At 42.0% G+C, this 20,254-nt stretch overlaps 1 protein-coding gene across 1 annotated transcript; it reads left to right on the forward strand.

Annotated features, from left to right (window-relative positions):
* Positions 1 to 2,755: 2,755 nt before the first annotated feature.
* LOC103417350 (shikimate kinase, chloroplastic) lies at positions 2,756 to 8,073 on the forward strand. The gene is made up of 11 exons (XM_029094482.2): positions 2,756 to 3,139; positions 3,299 to 3,587; positions 5,243 to 5,298; positions 5,703 to 5,757; positions 5,836 to 5,908; positions 6,118 to 6,205; positions 6,650 to 6,732; positions 6,825 to 6,954; positions 7,072 to 7,150; positions 7,255 to 7,319; positions 7,738 to 8,073. The coding sequence occupies exons 2-11, from the start codon at positions 3,359 to 3,361 to the stop codon at positions 7,798 to 7,800; spliced, it is 921 nt and encodes a 306-aa protein (XP_028950315.2). The 5' UTR covers positions 2,756 to 3,139; positions 3,299 to 3,358; the 3' UTR covers positions 7,801 to 8,073.
* The last annotated feature ends 12,181 nt before the right edge of the window (positions 8,074 to 20,254 follow it).

The raw sequence follows: 20,254 nt of genomic DNA on the forward strand, positions 1-20,254 counted from the left end.
TTGGTGCGATGGCAAGTGCCTTCATCCATGAGCGGTAGGTCTCGGGTTCGAGACTTGGGAGCAGCCTCTCCATAAATAGGGGTAAGGCTAGCCGACATTCACCTCTCTCAGACCCTGCGTAAAGCGAGAGCCTTGTGCACTGGGTACGACCTTTTATAATATGCATATTTTTTAACATGCCTTTGCATTTGTTTATTATAAGTGTTCTCATTGTCACAGAATTACTCATTGTTAATAGTCCCTCTACTACTGTCTCCTTTAAATTTTATAACTTGTTGATTTGGGCAGTTACTTGTGCATTTGCCTTAAAGGATTTATTTTTGCAGACCTGATTGGCTTTAGCTCTGTTGGGGAGTTTTTCTGTACCGCTTTCACTGGGAGGAAAAATGGCTGCCATGAAATTGTGATCTAAAATTGATGCTTTCCATAGACAAGGATATGAGACAAGGACAGGCCTGGCAAGCAACCTATCATCTTTAATTTGACATTTGTTTTCACAGATACATACACACATATATATTCTTTGAATTGTTCTGATATTGGTATCCTAATTAAACTTGTGGTTGTGTGGTTTTGGTGTAGTGAGATATGAGGAGTGATCAAGGAGCTACATAAACTATAGCGAGCTGCATGAAGTAGTGAGATACATGAAGGAGCTATATGAATGAGTGATGAAAAAGCTATATGAAGGAGTGATGAAGGAGCTACATACACTGTATGTACAAAAGGGAAGATGCTTTTACCTGCACGTCTTCAAAAGAATTCAAGTTTGCATTTTCGAAGTTTTAGGACTAGTGTTAATATGTTCAAACACATATCTTAGGTTTGTAATAAATGTATTGGCTTTACCATATTGATCTTATATACATTTGTTTTTATTAATGATAATACAAAGTATTCTTTAAACAATGCTCAGTGAAATTTTTACCAAAAAGCATATATTTCTTGCCTCAATTTCCATTGGAAATGTCTATTATTATTTTTGTTCTGATGAAAATAATATTTGTGACACACTATAGTAGTAGTTAAGGGTTGAAAATTGTAATTGCAACGATTGTGTACTCACAAATAAAAGTTATTTTGTTGGAAAAAAATTTCTGACACAATTATTTGGTCGGAACATCATCGCAAAAAACATGTCTTTTGGAAAGTAATTTTGACAACTATATAATTATTTACTACCACATTTCCATGTCAAAAATAAAATAAGTTTGTCATTTTGAAAATTCATTTCCGACGAAAAGCTAACTACTAACTACAAGTCTTGTGCGTCGATAATAAAGTATTTTCGACGACTAGTTGGAAAAATAAAATTTCAATGGGACAATTTGCGACGCCCAGCGAGAACTTTTTCTCATAAAAAATAAGTATTTGTGACGGCATAATACCTTTTTCAATAGCAATTGACCCTCGCTAATGACACTTTATTTTGTGGTGATGTTGCATGCTTTTGCTAGAGTTGAGTAAACTAAACATTGGGCGGGACAAAAGTCCTACGTGCATAATTACATAAAATGGCAAGATAATGACATAAGCTTACAATGTTGCACATGTACAAAGTGCAATCATGCTGACATTAATATTTAGGAACTTCGAGTAATGATCAGGAGTAGTCTTCAAATCGATTTTTGTTCGAGAATGAAATCTTATTGGAAAAAAAAAAAAAAAAAGTCTTTACCTATTTGCTCGGGTGGCCTACTGGGAGAGTATCAAGGAGGCCGGCGACCACGTCCTACAAATTAAGACATGATGTCAGCATGTGAACCAAATTAGGGTTGAGATAATGGTCTGCTAACAGCGTCAAAGCTTATTTTCGTCATATTAAGTTTATAGTTTACGTGACAGATGCTCTAATTAGGCGAATGGTTTTTACTTTTCAAATTCAAAGCTTTTGCTGCCTACTTAAAACAATTAGGGGTCGACTACGGTAATGTTTTCTTTGTTTTTGTATCCGGCGGGTAGGATTATGAGGGAACATATCACTATTAAACGCTGGTATAAAAAAAATGACTTGAAAATATGGAAATTACAGGGTCCACGTCCACCCACCAACAACAGAGCAGACCGGTGACCCGCAAGTGAGTTGATGCTAATGCTACCAAACCCCTTCGCCACCATTTTTATACCAACGTGGTTGGTAGCATGTGGAACAGTCACAGCCTCTTGGCAGTCTTATCCGTATTCCACTGCCACGTAGACCATTCATTTTAATATAAGAAAATTAATGTAAATGGTTTGAAAACTTTGAGATTTAATTATAAAAACAAAATAAATAGTAAAGTGAATAGTACCATATTGACTTTTTAGTGTAAAAATATGATTTTTCGTTAAAGTGAGCAGTACCGAGAGCTTTTCGTTAAAGCTCCCTTTAATATATAACAAGTACAAGTTATGGAATCCGGATTCTCTTTGTGAGGATTCTGAAGATTCTTGAATCGTATTCGTTCATTGTACATCGTGATATCAGAATTCATTTTAAATATTTTTATTTAAAATTAAACACAAACAGTACCTGAAAAAAACTGACCGCACGATGTAAAATGAACGGACACAATTCACCGATCTCTAAGATCCTCACCAAAAGATTTCGAAAAGGATCCTATTGGCAAATTATGTAGTCTGTCGCATTACCAATCACATCAAGTGACCCAATAGTATAGTACGGATTGCGAATTTTCAATAAAAAAAATATGAGAGATTTCGAGTTCGAAACCCTGAGCTGATAAAGATGCTTTAATATAGGTATGAGCAGAGTGAAATTCCCAATAACTTCTCTGAGTTCAATAAAAAGATAAATGTAATTTGTAACTAATTGTCCTCCTTTAAAAATAAAATAAAATAACAAAAAAAATTTGCTTTACCATCACTACCAAGCGGCCTCGGGGGCACAGAGATAGAGCGTACCCCCGCCGGTGACTCTAACACACACAAAAGAAGAAAGAAGGAAAAAACCGAATTCTGGTACACTACAAAATAGAATACGCTCTGTGGCACATCGCTTTAAAAAAACATTGTGTTTGCAGAGAGGGCGTGAACGAGAGGAGAGAGAGAGGAGAGAGAAAAGAGAGAGAAACACCATAGCCTGAAAAAAAGTCTCAAATCTCTCAGTCGTCGATCTTGCTTCTGGTAATACGTATAGGTACGTGCCCGCTCGTCATTCCAATATTCCTCCAATCCAAATTGTTGATGTCAAATGTTTGTTTGTTGCGCCGCCGCTTTTCTTTTAGATTTGTACCACATTATTTTTCGAGATTGATTGAATAGTTTTAATCTGATTACGGTGGCGGTGGAATCACAGCCGTTGAGCTGCTTGTCTTGTTTGAGGGAGGGTTGAGCTGCTTGTCTTGTTTGAGGGAGGATGAGTATGGAGGCGGCTACGGTTGCGCCGAGATTGCAAATTTCAACATGGGTGGATTCCGACAAGGTTGCGAGGAGGCTGCGGACGCGCTCGGCGGCCTCCTTCTCTCCGAGATTGAAGGACCGAAACATGACCCAGGTGCTGCTGCCTCACCTACCAACCTCAAAAGTCTCCAATCGACAACGACATGTCGCCTTGGAGGTTTCATGCTCTTACAATAACTTTCCAGGTAACTTGTTCAGCCAATTCAATTCAATATGTTTATTGAACTTTGGTAATGTTTAATCTTGATTTGTGATGTTTATTTGGTGATTGAATCAATTCCCCATCTCCTTTTTTATTACCAAAGTTAATTAATCTCAACCTTGGTGTTGAAATTGCATAAGATGAAGGATTAAAGACAAAAAATGTAATGAATGTATCGAAGAAAGAATTACTGTTTAGCATGGCCCAGATTTCGTGGGCCGTGCAAAATTTATAAAAGCCCCCTCTTAAGATAGTTTTCCAATAAAAGTGAGGCAATCTAAATTGCACGTTATCCTGGATTTGATTTCTGACGCTGACAAAAATTTATAAAAAGCCACCTCTGCTTTTTGATTAACGAAAAGTAATCAGATTTGAAACTAGTTTTGTTGCATTGAGTCCTGAGTAAGTTGCCAGAGTTGAAACGTGGTTATCATAATCGTCGTCGTCTACCTAACTGATGTTAGGTGTGCAGCATTTACTTTAAGAAAAGGCCTAATCGGATAAATGGTTTCGTGATCATAAGGTATTCGGATGATAGCCTTTGTGGTAAAAAAAATTCGGATTTAAATCCCTGTAATCTAAGTCTGTTAGGATTTATACCTTTCTGTTAAATAATGCTGACGTGGCTGTCAAATATCTGCCACGTGGCAAAAATAATAATTTTTAATTTTTTTTTTAAAACCGGAATTTTTACAAAAAAAAAAAAAAAAAACCCAGATCTGCAGAAGAAGAACAAGCTCCCCCCGCCCTCCGCCCGTTCCCCCCCCGGGCCGGACTTCTTCTCCTTCTTCTTCTTCTTCTTCCCGCCGGAGACCAGCACTCCCCCCCCCGGGAGCCCTCTCCCCGCGCGACCCTCCTCCCTCTCCTTCTTCCTTCTTCTTCTTCTTCCCGCCGGAGACCAGCTCCCCCCCTCGCCGGTCTCCCCGCGCGACCCTCCTCCCTCTCCCTCTTCCTTCTTCTTCTTCTTCTTCTTCTTCTTCCCGCCGGAGACCAGCTCCCCCCCTCGCCGGAGCCCTCTCCCCGCGTGACCCTCCTCCCTCTCCCTCTTCCTTCTTCTTCTTCTTTTTTAAATTCAGGTTTTTTTTTAAAAAAATTAAAAATTATTATTTTTGCTACGTGGCAGACATTTGGCAGCCACGTCAGCATTATTTAACAGAAGGGCATAAATCCTAATAGACTTAGACCACAGGGGTTTAAATCCTAATAGACTGTGACCAAAGGGGTTTAAATCTGAATTTTTTTACCACAGAGGCTATCATCCGAATACCTTATGACCACGGGACCATTTATCTGATTAGGCCTTAAGAAAAATCTCAATAATAGTAATTTAGCCTCAGCGATGACAAGCTTTACGACTGTAACGCACATTCATTTTTAACCCAACTTAATTTCCAAATCAACTTGAAAACGAGAATGGAAATAATTTGTTTTCACTGAATTTATTGTTTATAATTTCATATGGCGGAACAGAATTGGTTCTCTTTTGAAATCCTGGAGTGTGATGCCCTCAAGGCTTGACAATCTGTTTTAATGAGGTTTCACAATAACAGAAAATCTTACTTGTCATCTGGAAATATCTTTACGTAATCTATTTTCTTTCTGAGTATTGAATTCTCATTTAAAATCTCACTTGTGTAGCTTCGACAGTGGAATCTGGAAATTTTCATACTCTCGATGAATCACTGGTTTTGAAGGTACGTGTCATACACCTTTTTCTAGTTTGTTTGGGCCGTGAAATTCTGTAAATCAAACCCCTTTCCCGTCTTAATAAATAACAGAATCTGTCTTCTGTCAAATGAGAATGTGAACTCTGGTCCAAAGATAAATCAAAACCATATATTTTACTTATTTATTTGTTTAGGTGTGTGGAGAGGTCGCACTTGGTGTGATGGCAAGTGCCTTCGCCCATGAGCGGTAGGTCTCGGGTTCGAGACTTGGGAGCAGCCTCTCCATAAATGGGGGTAAGGCTAGCCGACATTCACCTCTCCCAGACCCTGCGTAAAGCGGGAGCCTTGTGCACTGGGTACGACCTTTTTTATTTGTTTAGGTGTGTGGCACACAAATGCATATGTCTAACTAGAATTTAATAAAATTGCAGAATAAGGCACTAGCAATCGAGCCATATTTGAATGGACGTTGTATATATCTTGTTGGTAGGTCTCTCTATGAGCCTTTATATATAGTCTAGGATTTAATTACTGTGCACTTAATAAACTAATTCTGAGTTGCAGGTATGATGGGATCTGGGAAAACAACCGTTGGCAAGATCATGGCACAAGCACTTAGTTATTCATTCATTGATAGGTATGTAATCTGCCTACTTTCGAGTTTTGTCTTTATAGACAAAATGCATACTCTGTTGGGATTGCATAAAGGATGAGAGGAAGGACAAAGAGTTCTTTTTTGTCAATTATCTCATTTTTCCAAGTCTATCTGAAGCCTTAATGGCGTATTTAGGTTTCTTCTTACTAAACAGAATTCTGTATTTTGGTACATTCTTGTGGATGCTCTAGTGATTCATTGGTGGAGCATGATGTTGGTGGAACTTCCGTAGCTGAGATTTTCAAACTCTATGGAGAGGGCTTTTTCAGAGATAAGGAGGTCAGTTGAAAAATATTCCTGTTGATTCATTTTCTGCAGATTTCATGGTTGGAGACTGTTACCTAGTGTTTCATGATGTACTAAGAGAAATATGTCTGATTAGCAGTTAGAACTCAAAACTACCTAATTTTTTGTTTTCTGTATTATTGTGAAACAACATTAAGGTAATCAGCTTGTAAGTTCTAAAATTGGTGTCATACATACATACATACGTACATACATGTCTGAAAGTGAAACATTCTTAGTAGTTGTCCATTCAATATGGTTTTTTTTTTTTTTTTTTTTCCGAAGACATTCAATATAGTTGACGGTAAAGAAACACAAAAGTTCCACTATGCAGCCTATTAATGTAGTTATGCACTGTAGATTGATTATTTTTTTTTTGGTACTCTTCTCTCTTCCATTACTGCAATTATGGTATATAATTATACTTATTTCTTTTAGACTGAGGCGCTACGTAAACTGTCTTTGATGCATCGTTTAGTTGTTTCTACGGGTGGAGGTGCAGTTGTACGCCCTGTCAACTGGTTAGTGGTAACACAATTTTCTATGTTTTTGAATTATCTGAATATTATGTTAACTTTGTTAATAACTTACTATGCGCATATTGGTGCATCAGGAAGTGTATGAAGAAGGGGATTAGTGTGTGGTTAGATGTTCCCTTGGAAGCCTTGGCTCAGAGAATTGCAGCTGTGGGAACTGGTTCTCGGCCCCTTTTGCATCACGGGTCAGGGGATGCATACAGAAAAGTAAGCCATTTATTTATAGCTGAAATTGTCACTAAAATAATCCTTAATTTTATGATTGGTCTATCAAACGAAAAGGAACCAACTCATTGGTATGTTGACACTTTGCCTTCCATGCAGACTTATATGCGTCTGACTAGTCTTTTTGAAGAGAGAGGTGATTCATATGCCAATGCCAATGCTAGGGTTTCCTTGGAAAGTATGCAGCCTTTTGGCTTTAATTCTTGTCTTGACATAGTAAAATTAATAAACGAAAGAGTTTCACTTGTAAGATATTGATACCTTACATTATTTGTTGTGCAGATATTGCTGCCAAATTGGGTTATAGAGATGTATCCAATCTCACACCTACTGCCATTGTGATTGAGGTTTCCTCTCTTTCTCTCTCTCGATCTGCATTCCGATATAAAAATAACATTAACTAATCAACCTTTTTAAAACAAAAAAGGGGCCACGCCTGTTGGGGACTGCTTTTGTAATAATCACTTCTACCCCTAAGCGCTTTTGCTAAAAGCGTGTCAAATTTTTCAATAAAAGTCCAAGTGCTTGGGTAAAGAAGCTTTGAAAGTGGCTTTATAACCCAGAGGGAGGTTTAATGTTTTCTCCAAAGAGTTAGCTAGAAACAGTTTAGTTTTCCTGAAGTTCTTTTTGCCCTTCAGTAAGCATTGCGAAATAGGCCTTAAATGTTGCAGCATTATCATTACTCGGTTACAAATTATGTGCTGTTTTGCATGAAGTTATCTATAACCTATTCTTATCGCTTAGTTTTACTGTACCCTTTGCCAGGCGCTTGAACAAATTGAAAGCTATCTGAAGGAAGAACACAGGCATGCACGTATTACGTTCTAAGACGGCAGAACTTCCGTGTTGCATTCTTGTGGTATATTTATTATTTTCCTTTGCAAACATGTTAAGTTTCTCTAGTAACGAAGGATGGTGTGGTCTTGTGTTTATTGTGTTAATGGGGATTTGTCATGCAAAAGTTAGCAGCAAACAAGTATTGTAAGATTTTGAATGTAATGTTAAGTACGCTGTTGCTGTATGTATATGTTGTAGCTGTATAACGTTAATTTCTGTACGCTGTTCTAGTAAAGTATGGGAACAAATTTTCTCCTTGAGCAATGAAGTCGTAGCCAAATTTTTTTGCAGATCAAACCCTTGATTGTTGACTGAATTTTGAAATGGATGTTGTGAATGTTCCCTAAGTTGCGGTTGGTTCATTTTTACTTTTCGCAGTGGCAGAAAACAATTATTCTTATGCATTTTGACTGGGTTTATCCCCCACCAATCTCCCTCCTAACAAGAAACTTTCAGGAACTAAAACTAGAGTTCGGAATAGGGTTTGCCGTTGATATTTCTAACAAATTAATTTTTTTTCTACTTGTAAAATATATATATTTTCGGTATATGCTACAGTTGGGTCATTAAGAAGGAATAATGCTCTAACAAAGACCTTTGTATAGAAACAACATTTAATATTACTGTAGACATTGAAATTTCGGTGAAATAAGTATTGACAATTGTATTAAAATTACAACCCCCATTTATTTCACCTACAACACACACTCATCCCACCTACAAAATCCACTTACTTCACCAAACAAATGGATGGTGGTGATTCATTCTCAAAGCCTATAAATAGGCTTCTCCATCAAGCAATAAGGAGGAAATGGACATACACTTTCTCTACTCCCAAATTGGAAGAGAATTCACACCACACCAAAGCCTTGAAACTTCAAAACTCTAAAGCTCTCAAGCAAATCCCGAAGAATCAAGAAAGCCCTCTTCGTTCTTCGTCAAAATCCTCCTTCAAGACCAAGCCCCAACGGCCCTTGAAGAAACTTCCACTAATTCAAGATCAAGCCCCGACGGCCCTTGAAGAAAGTGTTCATCATTCATTATCTGTTCATCCTAAAGATCAAGCCCCGACGGCTCTTTGGATCAACAACATCAACAAATCTACCCATTACAAAGATAGAATCAGAGGCTAAATTTGTAGAAGAGATTGTAACCCCTAAATCATTAATACAAATATTATTTGTACATGTGTTATTGTCTCGTTCATCGCAGGAAATCCTGTGTTTACAAATTTGGCACGCCCGGTGGGACATTTCTCTACCTCTCATCTCTATCTTTGAATCCGCAAAAAACATATATGGCATCAAAGAAGGCTCAAGTTGTTCTCGCAACCAATGCAAGGAACAAGAGCGTCGTCACCGCAGGTGGTATCACTTTAGGCAACACAACTCGAAGCAAGGCGAGAGCTCTTTCTGCCACCTCTTCTACCCCTGCATCAACTCCGCCGAAGGAACAAGAGCACCTGAGGCATGAACCTGTGATCACCCTGGCCTCGCTAAGGGCGTCAAGGGAGGAAAGCCCAAGGAAGTGCTCTGGTTCCATGCTTTCCGATGCCGACTCAAGCGGCAGCTCAGCCATGTAAGTCATGACCACTGGAGCGACTTCAATCGATGAGCAGCTGGCTCATATGAATGAAGCGATCGCAAGGCTAACACGAATTGTGGAAGAAAAAGACTCACAAATCGCTGCACTCGTTAACCAACTGGAGGCGCAACAAGACAATAAACCCGACCTAAAGGGTAATCCACTAAAAAAAGAAGCTGGCGAAGAAGATGAGCCTCTGGTGGAGAAAGCCGATGTGAAGCCGGAGCCGGACCAAGCAGCGGCACTCATGGGATTTCTTTCTATCCAGCAGCTGCAGAAGATGGTCGCCATCACCATCAAGGCGCAGTACGAAGGAAGTTCACATGACTTCATACTATACTCAAAACCTTACTCCAAAAAGATTGACGCTTTAAAGATGCCGAAAGGTTATCAACCGCCAAAGTTCATGCAGTTCGATGGAAAAGGAAACCCGAAGCAACACGTCGCCCATTTCATTGAGACCTGCAACAACGTGGGGACAGAAGGAGATTACCTTGCTAAGCAGTTTGTATGCTCGCTGAAAGGAAATGCCTTTGAGTGGTACACGGACCTAGAGCCTGAGTCCATCAACAGCTGGGAGCAATTGGAAAAAGAATTCATCAACCGCTTCTACAGCATCCGCCGCACTGTGAGCATGCTAGAGCTGACGAACACGAAGCAATACTGGACTACATCAACCGATGGCGCAATCTAAGCCTCGACTGCAAGGACATGCTTTCGAAGATCTCTTCAATCGAGATATGCGTCCAAGGCATGCAATGGAGGTTACACTATATCCTTCAAGGCATCAAACCATGGACCTTTCAAGAGTTAGCCACCCGTGCCCACGACATGGAGCTAAGCATTACTCACCATGAAAAAAAAGAGCCAATCACCAACTTTAAGAAGGACAAGGTGTTTGCCCCAAATGTAGATAAAACTGGGAAAAAGCCCACCAAGGAAGCTTTTACTATCAACGCTGCGCCCGTCAAGACCTTCTCCGCGCCTATCAAGATCTCCTCCAAAACCAAAGCAAAGGAGATAAAGAGAGGTGAGCTTCTTCGCACCCAAGATAGGTACAAAAGTACCTTGAGGGAATTGGAGCAGAAGGCGTACCCTTTTCCTGACTCAGACATGGATGCAATGTTAGACGACTTGCTGGGAAAGAAGGTGATTGAGTTACAAAAATGCAAGCGCCCTGAAGAAATCAATCGCATGAACGATCCTAGGTACTGCAAGTACCATCGTATCGTGAGCCATCCTGTTGGCAAGTGCTTCGTCCTTAAAGAACTCATTATGAAGCTAGCGCAACAAAGGAAAATCGAGCTCGACCTCGAAGACACGGCCGCAACACATACTACTACAATTGCATTTGGATCATTTGATCCCGTGCCTCTCCAAGCGACACCTGACCATTCCTATCAATGCTCAAGTCACACGATACCTTCTACGCAACCATCGCCGGGGGAAAACGAACAAGATGCACATACCGATGATGAAGAAGGATGGACATTGGTGACCTACAAAAAAACAAGGAAACCAAAACCACAAGCCACAAGACCAAAGGTGAAACAAGGGAGAAAGCACCGTCGCCGCAACAGTAGGAAGCCCAAAAGAAACGTAAAAGCAACTAAGCCAACGTATGCTGGGGAATCTATGGAGCAAGAGCCACGCATTCCTATCTCCTTGCATGAGTACTTCCTGGAGGACTTCTTCTAACAGTGCATTATCACTGCGTGTCACATGGTCAAAGTAGAAATGGAAGAGCCTTCAAAAGGCAAAGTTATCGCCACTGAGGGAGAAAAAACTCTCACGCTCGAAGAAGGTTTGCCAACACACTTTAGCATCGAGGAAGCGCTACGATTACCAAAGAAGATGTGAAGAACACTGGCAGCAGTCTTGGCAAGTCCTGACGATCACGAAATGCAAGAAAGCAAGAACGAAGGCTTGAAGCTTTGGCCACATGAATGTGCCACATGCTGTGTCGTCGATGACACAATCCACTTCACCGATGAAGACTTGCTGCTAGGATCCAAGCCTCACAACCGTCATTTCTTCGTCTCTGGGTACGTAAGGGAGCACAAAGTCAACTGCATGCTTGTGGATGGTGGATCAGCCATAAACATCATGCCAAAGTCAACAATGACTACAATCGGCATCGAGGCGGATGAACTGTCCCTAAGTCATTTACTAATCCAAGGTTTTAATCAAAGAGGACAAAGAGCGATGGGCATGATCCGAGTGGAGATGACTATTGGTGAACTCAAGTCAAGTACAATATTCCACACGATTGATGCAAGAACTTCCTACGGCTTGCTCTTAGGAAGGCCTTGGATCTATGCGAATGGAGTAGTACCGTCCACCCTTCACCAATGCTTAAAATTTTACCGAGAATGAGTGAAGGTGATCTATGGAGACACCAAACCATTCACCGAAGTTGAATCACATTTCGCAGACGCCAAGTTCTACATGGATGAAGACATGGTGCCCGAAGCTCTTCCAAAAGAGATCAAATCCACAGGCAAAGCAACACCTAAAAGGCAGGAGTGGCAAGCCATGCCCAATAAGCAAGAAGAAGAAGCTATGCTGTCTTCAAGCAAGAACGATGATGAGCTTGCTAAACTTACAACAACTAAAGGGAGCAGGACGCCCTCAAATGGATCAAACACACCTGTCTTCCGATACATCCCGATGTCAAGAAGAAAGAATGGTCAATCCCCATTCGAAACTGGAGCAAGCAAAGCCGATGCACATCGGCACATGGATAATGTAAAGTTGCTCAAGACGAATGCAGTTTTACCTCTGACACAGCTAAGCGACGCTAAGGTTGCAAGATTACCACAAGGCTTCGTAAAAGCTCTACCAAAGGGGGTGGAACCAAGCTTTCTCCCAACCAAAAGGATCGAAGAAGGTTTTGATCCAAACGCCTACAAACTCATGTCGAAAGCTGGGTACAATTTTGCTTCTTCTTCGAATCCTGGAAAGAAGGTTTCAAACACCGTCAACAATAAAGAACGCGACCTCACCGAGACTAAAAAAAAGTTGAAGAAGCATGATTACGGAGTTACCAACAATAAAGCTGGACTTGGCTTCACACCATATGCACCCGTGAAGATTTCAAGCAAATCGAAAAATGCTAGCACTCAACACATCAGCGTGAGCATTGAACAAGATCAAGATGAGCCTAAATCCGCCCCTCGAACTCCAGTCTTCGATAGGATGAATCGTTCAAGACCCAGAACGTCAGTACTTGATCACATTGGTGGTCAAAACCGAACCTCCGTCTTTAAGAGGCTTAACAGGCCAACATCCCAAAGCTCTGTTTTTGAAAGGTTATCAAAACCTAAGAAGCAAAGCAACACGGCTAGCTTTTCTCCTCGTCAGTCAGCTTTGGAAAGACTTGAAGACAACAATAAGTCTTCTGGAAATAAGGAGACAACGTCAAAGGAAGAAAAGCTCGACAGGCTAGCAGAAAAAGGAGATATTCGAAGCTCAATTCCTTCAAGGATGGAGCGTCAAGCAATCTTGGAGGTTGACGCAAATGGACCACTGAAAGTAAGAAGGCGCACCATCATCCACACTGGACAATCTTCATGCCAACAAGCCCAAGAGGATGACACTAAGGAGGAAGTCCAAGATGTCTTCCACATCACGATCCAAGAAGGCAAAGAAGACAAGATCCCTGAAGAAGATGTCATTGCTGCGCCACCACAACTTGAAAATGGGGGGCAAGCCACGGTTGACGATCTCAAGGAGCTCAACTTAGGCATAAAAGAGGAGCAGAAACCTATCTTCGTAATTACGCTGCTAAGTGCGGACGAGATAGATGAGTACTACCAACTGCTATCAGAGTACAAAGACGTCTTTGCTTACCTACAAGGAAATGACCGGCCTTGACCCTGTCATCGATGTGCATCATCTTGTAGTCAAGCCTGGAACGCGACCAATAAAGTAAACTCAAAAGCGCTATTGATCCAAGCTCATTCCACAAATCGAGGCATAGATTGACAAGCTAATCAAAGCAGGCTTCATCCGAGAAGTGCAATACCCCAAGTGGATCTCCAACATCGTCATCGTCCTTATGAAATCTCGACAAATATGTGTTTGTGTAGACTTCCGGGACCTCAATGACGATTGCCCGAAGGACGACTTCCCCTTGCCAATCTTCGAAATCATAGTGGACGCAACCACTGGCCACGAGGCACTGTCATTCATGGACGGCTTTTCTGGATACAATCAAATTTGCATAGCTCTCGAAGACGAGGAACTAACATCCTTCCGCACTCTAAAAGGTATCTACTGCTACCAGGTGATGCCATTTGGTCTGAAGAACGCTGGAGCTATATATTAATGGGCAATGCAGAAAATCTTCAATCACGTGCTACATAAAAACGTAGAATGTTATGTAGACGATGTGGTGGTCAAGACAAAGAAAAGATCAGACCACTTGAAGGATTTACGGATAGTGTTCGAAAGGCTGCGAAAATACAACCTCAAGATGAACTCGTTAAAATGTGCGTTTAGCGTCACCTTCGGAAAGTTCCTCGGCTTCATTGTCAAGCACCGTGGTATTGAAGTGGACCAATAAAAAATCAAGGCCATTTAAAGCATGCTTGAGCCAAGAAACCTGCACGAGCTGAAAAGTCTACAAGGACGGCTAGCCTTCATCAGACGCTTCATCTCTAACCTTGCAGGGCGTTGTCAACCGTTTAGCCGATTCATGAATAAGGATGTTCCATTTGTATGGGATGAAGCATGCCACAATGCTTTTGAAAGCATAAAAAAGTATTTGTCAAGTCCACCTGTCTTGGGGGCACCTGTGCCCGGGAAACCACTCATATTGTATATCGCGGCTCAGGAAAGTTCAATTGGACCACTCTTGGCGCAAGAGAATGAATCCCAGAAAGAATGAGCGCTCTACTACCTCAGCCGAACTCTCACCGGTGCCAAGTTGAACTACTCCTCAATAGAAAAGATGTGTCTTGCCTTAGTGTTCGCCATCCAGAAGCTCATGCATTACATGCATGCTTACACTATCCACTTGGTTGCTAAAGCTGGCCCGGTCAAATACGTCATGTCCAAACCAGTCTTAACAGGGCGACTCGCTAAATGGGCGTTGCTTCTTAATCAGTATGAGATCATCTATGTCCCAGCTAAAGTTGTCAAGGGGCAAGCGCTAGCAGACTTTCTTACCGATCACCCAATCCTAGTTGATTGGAAAATCTCAGACGGCTTGCTTGATGAGGACGTGTTTTACATCGACATCCTCCCGACATGGACGATGTTCTTCGACGGATCTGCACGAGAGGACAGAGCGGGGGCATGAGTAGTATTCATGTCGCCACAAAGGTAAATACTACCTTATTCCTTCCAACTAAGCCAATTATGCTCCAACAACGTAGCTGAGTACGAAGCACTGATCATCGGGCTCCAAATGGCGATCAACATGGAAATCACAACCCTTGAGGTATATGGCAACTCCAAGCTCATAATCAATCAACTCTTAACTGAATATGAGGTGAGGAAAGATGATCTCGTCCCGTACTTCCCACTGGCAACTCAGCTGCTACAAAAGTTCAAAACCGTGACACTAGAACATGTGCCAAGAAAAGAAAATCAAATGGCAAATGCTCTCGCCAACCTAGCCTCGAGTATGACACTAGGGGAAGACGAAGCTGCAGAAGTGCCAGTTTGCCAAAGATGGGTGATCCCGCTTGTTTCTGAAATGATACTGAATGATACAAACGTCATCTCAGTACTTCCAGTCGACGCAGAAGAGTGGAGACAACCATTGATCAACTACTTAGAGCACGGAAAGCTCCCAGATGATCCTAAACATCACTTTGAAATATGTCGACGAGCACCCCGTTTCCTCTACTATAAAGAAACACTCTACCGACGTTCTTTTGAAAGAGTACTTCTGAGATGCCTAGGCGAGGAAGAAGCCAATCAAGCCATGGAAGAAGCACATTCAGGTGTATGCGGGGCGCATCAGTCTAGACCAAAGCTACATTTCCAGCTCAAAAGGATGAGTTACTATTGGCCAAGCATGGTGAAAGATTGCTTGGAACATGCCAAAAGGTGCCAAGCCTGCCAATTCCACGCTAACTTCATACATTAACCGCCTGAACCATTACACCCTACAACTGCTTCATGGCCATTCGATGCATGGGGATTGGATGTTGTAGGACCGATCGCACCAAAGTCATATGCAGGAGAAGCTTACATCTTAGTTGCAATAGATTACTTCTCCAAGTGGGCTAAAGCGGTACCCCTAAGGGAAGTCAATAAGGAAACTGTTGTTCGTTTCATTAAGGAGCATATCATCCACCGGTATGGTGTGCCACGCTACATTATCACTGACAATGGAAAACAGTTCTCCAACCGACTTGTGGACGAGCTCTATGAGAAATACAAGTTCAAGCAGCACAAGTCTTCCATGTATCATGCCCCGGCCAACGGTTTTGCAGAAGCATTCAACAAAACATTGTGCAACCTCCTGAAGAAGGTGATTGGGCGAACAAAGAGAGACTGGCACAAAAGAATAAGCGAAGCACTTTGGGCATATAAGACGACACACAGGACTCCTACCCAAGCTACACTCTATTCTCTTGTATATGGCGTAGAAGTTGTTCTACCACTCGAAAGTCAAATCCCCTCACTAAAAATGGCTATACAAGAAGGCTTGACTGATGAAGAGAATGCAAAGTTGCGCATTCAAAAGTTGGAAGCACTCGACAAAAGAAGGCTCGAAGCTCAACAACACTTGGAATGCTACCAAGCACGACTATCCAAGGCATTCAACAAGAAGGTTCACCCAAGGTTTTTCCAAATTAGAGATCTCGTCCTCGCATTGCGTAGGCCTATCATCACAACTCACAAGACAAAAAGAAAGTTCACATCAAAGTGGGATGGACCATACGTAATACAAGAGGTTTACACCAACGACGCCTACTTAATCATGGCAAAAGACGGCTTGAAGATCGGCCCCATCAATGGCAGATTCTTGAAGCGCTACTACCCCTAAAAGGCGACAACCAATGCTCTTGGCTCGCAAGAGCATAAAATGTGTACGGCAAAATCATTATCAAAATCACCATTGCATTAAAAAAAAATCCATCATTCATTTAAACTACATTATGACTTGATCCCTCCTTAACAGAGGGTACGTAGGCAACTTGAAACGTCAAAACGTCAAGTACAGTCACACCATCTAAAAAAAAAAAGAAAAAAAAAACCCCTTTGAAGAATGAAGAGCAAATTCAAGAATGTAAATACTTTATTTCTTTTGAAAGACGGAGTCGGCTCCAAAGCCTTATTACAAGAAAAAAAATAGAAGATACTACTGGAAAACTATGTCCCTAAAACTACAAAGGCGATCTTCGAGCAAGCCTTCCAAAGTCTTCAAAGTCTCTACCTCGGTGGGAGACAAGATGTGCAACTCCATAGTCATGTCTTTCTCTCGTTTTAGGCGCGAAATCTTATCTTGGTACTGAGAAAGTGTAGTTCCCTGCTCCATGAGAACACTCTCAAGTTGCGATGCTTCGATTACCAACTGCTCTCGCTCTCGCACCAACGCATCTAAATGCACATGGATAGAAGTTAAAGAAGTCTCTGTGACTTGATAATCTCCCAAAGCAGCTTGCTGAGAAGACCGGACTTGAGCCAGTGACAAGTTTATTGTTGCTAGCTGATGAGCTCTAACATCTGGACTTAACTTATCCAGGGAAATAGCTCGCAAGGAAGAATACTTAGTCAAGGCGGCCATAAGTTCGGCAATCTTGATCTTTAAGGATGAAGAATCAACGTTAAGGTTGTCAATCACAGAAACAAGCTTAGACAAATTCTCCTTAAGCAACGTAAGGTCTTCCAATGGACACTTAGAAATCATCTCCTCAATATGGCTCTTGATCTCCATTGCCGCACTAAGACTAATGCGATGGATGAGTCACTCAGTACCGCTAAGGTTCGGCCCTCTCAAAGAGATCTTAGAGCTAGCTGGCAAAGGTGTTGGACGCATGACGGGTTCTTGCATACCTCTACCTACACATGGCAAACTCGGGAAGTTCGACGGATTTGAAACAAGCTCTGCACAGGCGGATCCCCGATCTCTCTGTCTGTAGGTAGGTCACCTGCAAATAGCATCTCCATATAGGAATAAACATTTGCAGTTGCCAAATCAGAAGGACAAGAAGGCCCAACCTAAAGAAGACAAAGAAAGATGTTAGAAACGAAAGCCAAAATGATGAGAGCAGAAGAAATCACGAGAGAAAATGAAGTACATACATCTCTCTCAAATGCCACACGACCATCAAATTGAGGATGTCTAAAGACTTCTTTCTTCTTATGACGAAAATTGACATCGCTGTCAACCTGAGCATCCTCAAGTGGTCGCTTGTTTGAAACTTGTTGACGCTGCTGCAAAATAAATCCATCTTCGTGCGAATTAACTTTATCTCCCGCCTCTTCAGAAGCGTCCGGATGTTGAGGAGACAAGCATGGGCGTGGAGGGGCTAAAGCTACAGGTTTATCTTGCAAGGGAACCGCACTAGTGCAATCAAGAGCTACCACTTACATAGGAACCACAGGACAGCCCTCTCTCGACATATCATTGCCTGAGTGAGAAGAATTGGTACCACTTGCCATCCTCAATTTCTTATAATATACCTTTGACCACCAACGAGCATAAACACGGGTCACTGGATTACTCTTGAACTCGTCATTGGCTGGCAGCGTGATAATAACATTTGTACATGCACGGGTACAAGACTCCCAATGCATATACACGGCTTGCAAGGATGCTGATTGGTTCTTTTCCTTCAGCTTGCCTGGCACGTTTTGGACAAAACCAAATTGCCTGCTGAAACGGTGGGAACTATATGGCTGAACAATGCATCGGTCTTCTTGCCGCAAAGAAACAAACCTTGAGTGAAGACTTATAAGATAAGACAAGTCTGAGAAGCAGATATGCGAATTGTCTACGATGCCTCGCGGCACCGAGCCAACTCTCGCTAAGGGGTCCATCCTCAAATCTTCACAACTTTCAAATAGCGCTCGTGCCTGCAAATCATCAAGGCTCTTCGCGGAAAGCACGCCAGAATACTTCGTCATCAAAGGCCCCAGCTTGGCTGCAGTCGATGAAGAAGGCCTTGACTTGTCTAGAGTGGACAAAGAAAAATGAGTGCCAAAATATTCACCCAACCAACCATAAACATAGTGGTAAGGAAGCACCACAACACGATCTTCAGTACTTGCTGAGTTCGAAACAATGCTCAAGCCATCGTAAATGTTGGCTAAGACTGGAATAACAAGGCTAAAAGACTCACATGCAGCCATCTTGCTAGCAACTTTGAAAACTTCAGGACGAACTAAGTTGACGTCGCTTGTCGGGAAAACAAACTTACAAAGCCAGCAAGTTAAGAAAGCAGCTAGGTAAGACTCATCCACATGCTCTGATACTATGCCAAGATCCTAAAACGTTATCAACTCGTCAGAAGAACGGCGCCTGATTGAGCCAATAACACCGGACGGGTCTGAGTCTCCCTTTGGCCTAGTGGTTTTGTTACGACCACTTTTCTTCAAAACCTTTTTATACCTCATGGCCTCCAGTACCAAAATCAGATCCATGAGGAAATCCTCACGCCTGATTTGCCTTGAGCATCCTGGAAAAGCTTGTGATACGCCCAAAACAAACAGTGGCAACTCGCATGCAATCCTCGGATATTGCAAAGAGAAAGTTCCTCCGCGCTAGGAACGACGTCGTCATAAAACTTACCATGGATCGGCAAGCCTCCTATCCTGTGAAGATCCCAAAGTGAAATTGACATCTTCCCTTGCGCTGTATGAAGTGTATTGGTCGCTGAACACTAATGCTCAAAGAACGAACGAATGATGGAAGGATGACGATCATAACTAAACAAAGATGCGTACACAGCGTGGTAAAGACCCACGTTAGTAAGAACATCTTTAGATCGGCTTAGGACATCTTCAAGCCAATCCTAATAAAACTCATCAAAGATGACTTCCCCAATAGTCGACAGGGTACTATTCCAAGCCATGGCTCCGCTGCGGATGTGATCACCAATAAGTTTAAACGAGGCCGGATGATGGTCACGAGCATGGTGCGAAGGATTCAAAATAAGAACCCTCGATGTGCACGCCTTTTTTTCGTATTTGGTTTAACAAAGTCTACCACCTCCCAAGATACTTCAGAAGACCACGACTTAATATGCATGGAGTTGTCTTTCGCAAGAAGAGCAAGCGTCTTAAGACTAGTCAGTGACGCGTAAAGCTTCAACGTTGTTCCCTCATCTTGGGAATCGCCTTCCTTCACAAGAATGGTGATGGTGTTATTTTTAAAACATTTGAAAAATACCATGACTTAAAAAAAAAAAAATCAGCCACAAAACTTGAGCAGCACGACAAAGAGGGCAGCTACAGAGTAGTCCTTCAGGGCACGCTACAGTGACAAAGGAAACCAAAATGCTACGCAATCGCACTACGCAAGCAATTTCTTGCATTGCACGGCGACGTCACCACCAAGGGGAGAATTGTGACCAAAAGGCATTACGCAACGGTGCCTTGCTGCAGGCTCTTGCACAGCACCACACGGCAGCGCACCACTGAAGAAAAACTGTGATCAAAAGGCACTATACAACAAAACCCCGTTGCAGTATTTGACACAAGCACTAGGCAGCTTGCTCACTCTGCCACCAACTACCACATCTCTGGAAGCTTCGTGAGGTCCTAGCACCATGCTGTCTTCTTAAAATTAAAGATTCCTGGCATTACAGCAAAGAAATCCGTCAGTAGGGGGCACATAAATTGTGCATAAAAATAGACGCATCATATTTTATATGTAATACATGCACACGATATTGGG

Source organism: Malus domestica, chromosome 15 (genome assembly GCF_042453785.1).
Source record: "Malus domestica chromosome 15, GDT2T_hap1".
Classification (NCBI taxonomy): Eukaryota; Viridiplantae; Streptophyta; class Magnoliopsida; order Rosales; family Rosaceae; genus Malus; species Malus domestica.

What these genes read in the sequence shown, in the direction of transcription:
- LOC103417350 (XM_029094482.2), top strand. Translation starts at nt 3,359, where the DNA reads ATGAGTATGGAGGCGGCTACGGTTGCGCCGAGATTGCAAATTTCAACA. An exon ending in AGTTATTCATTCATTGATAG is followed by an intron (nt 5,909 to 6,117) that starts GTATGTAATCTG and finishes TGGATGCTCTAG; the next exon opens with TGATTCATTGGTGGAGCATG. An exon ending in CAGGGGATGCATACAGAAAA is followed by an intron (nt 6,955 to 7,071) that starts GTAAGCCATTTA and finishes CCTTCCATGCAG; the next exon opens with ACTTATATGCGTCTGACTAG.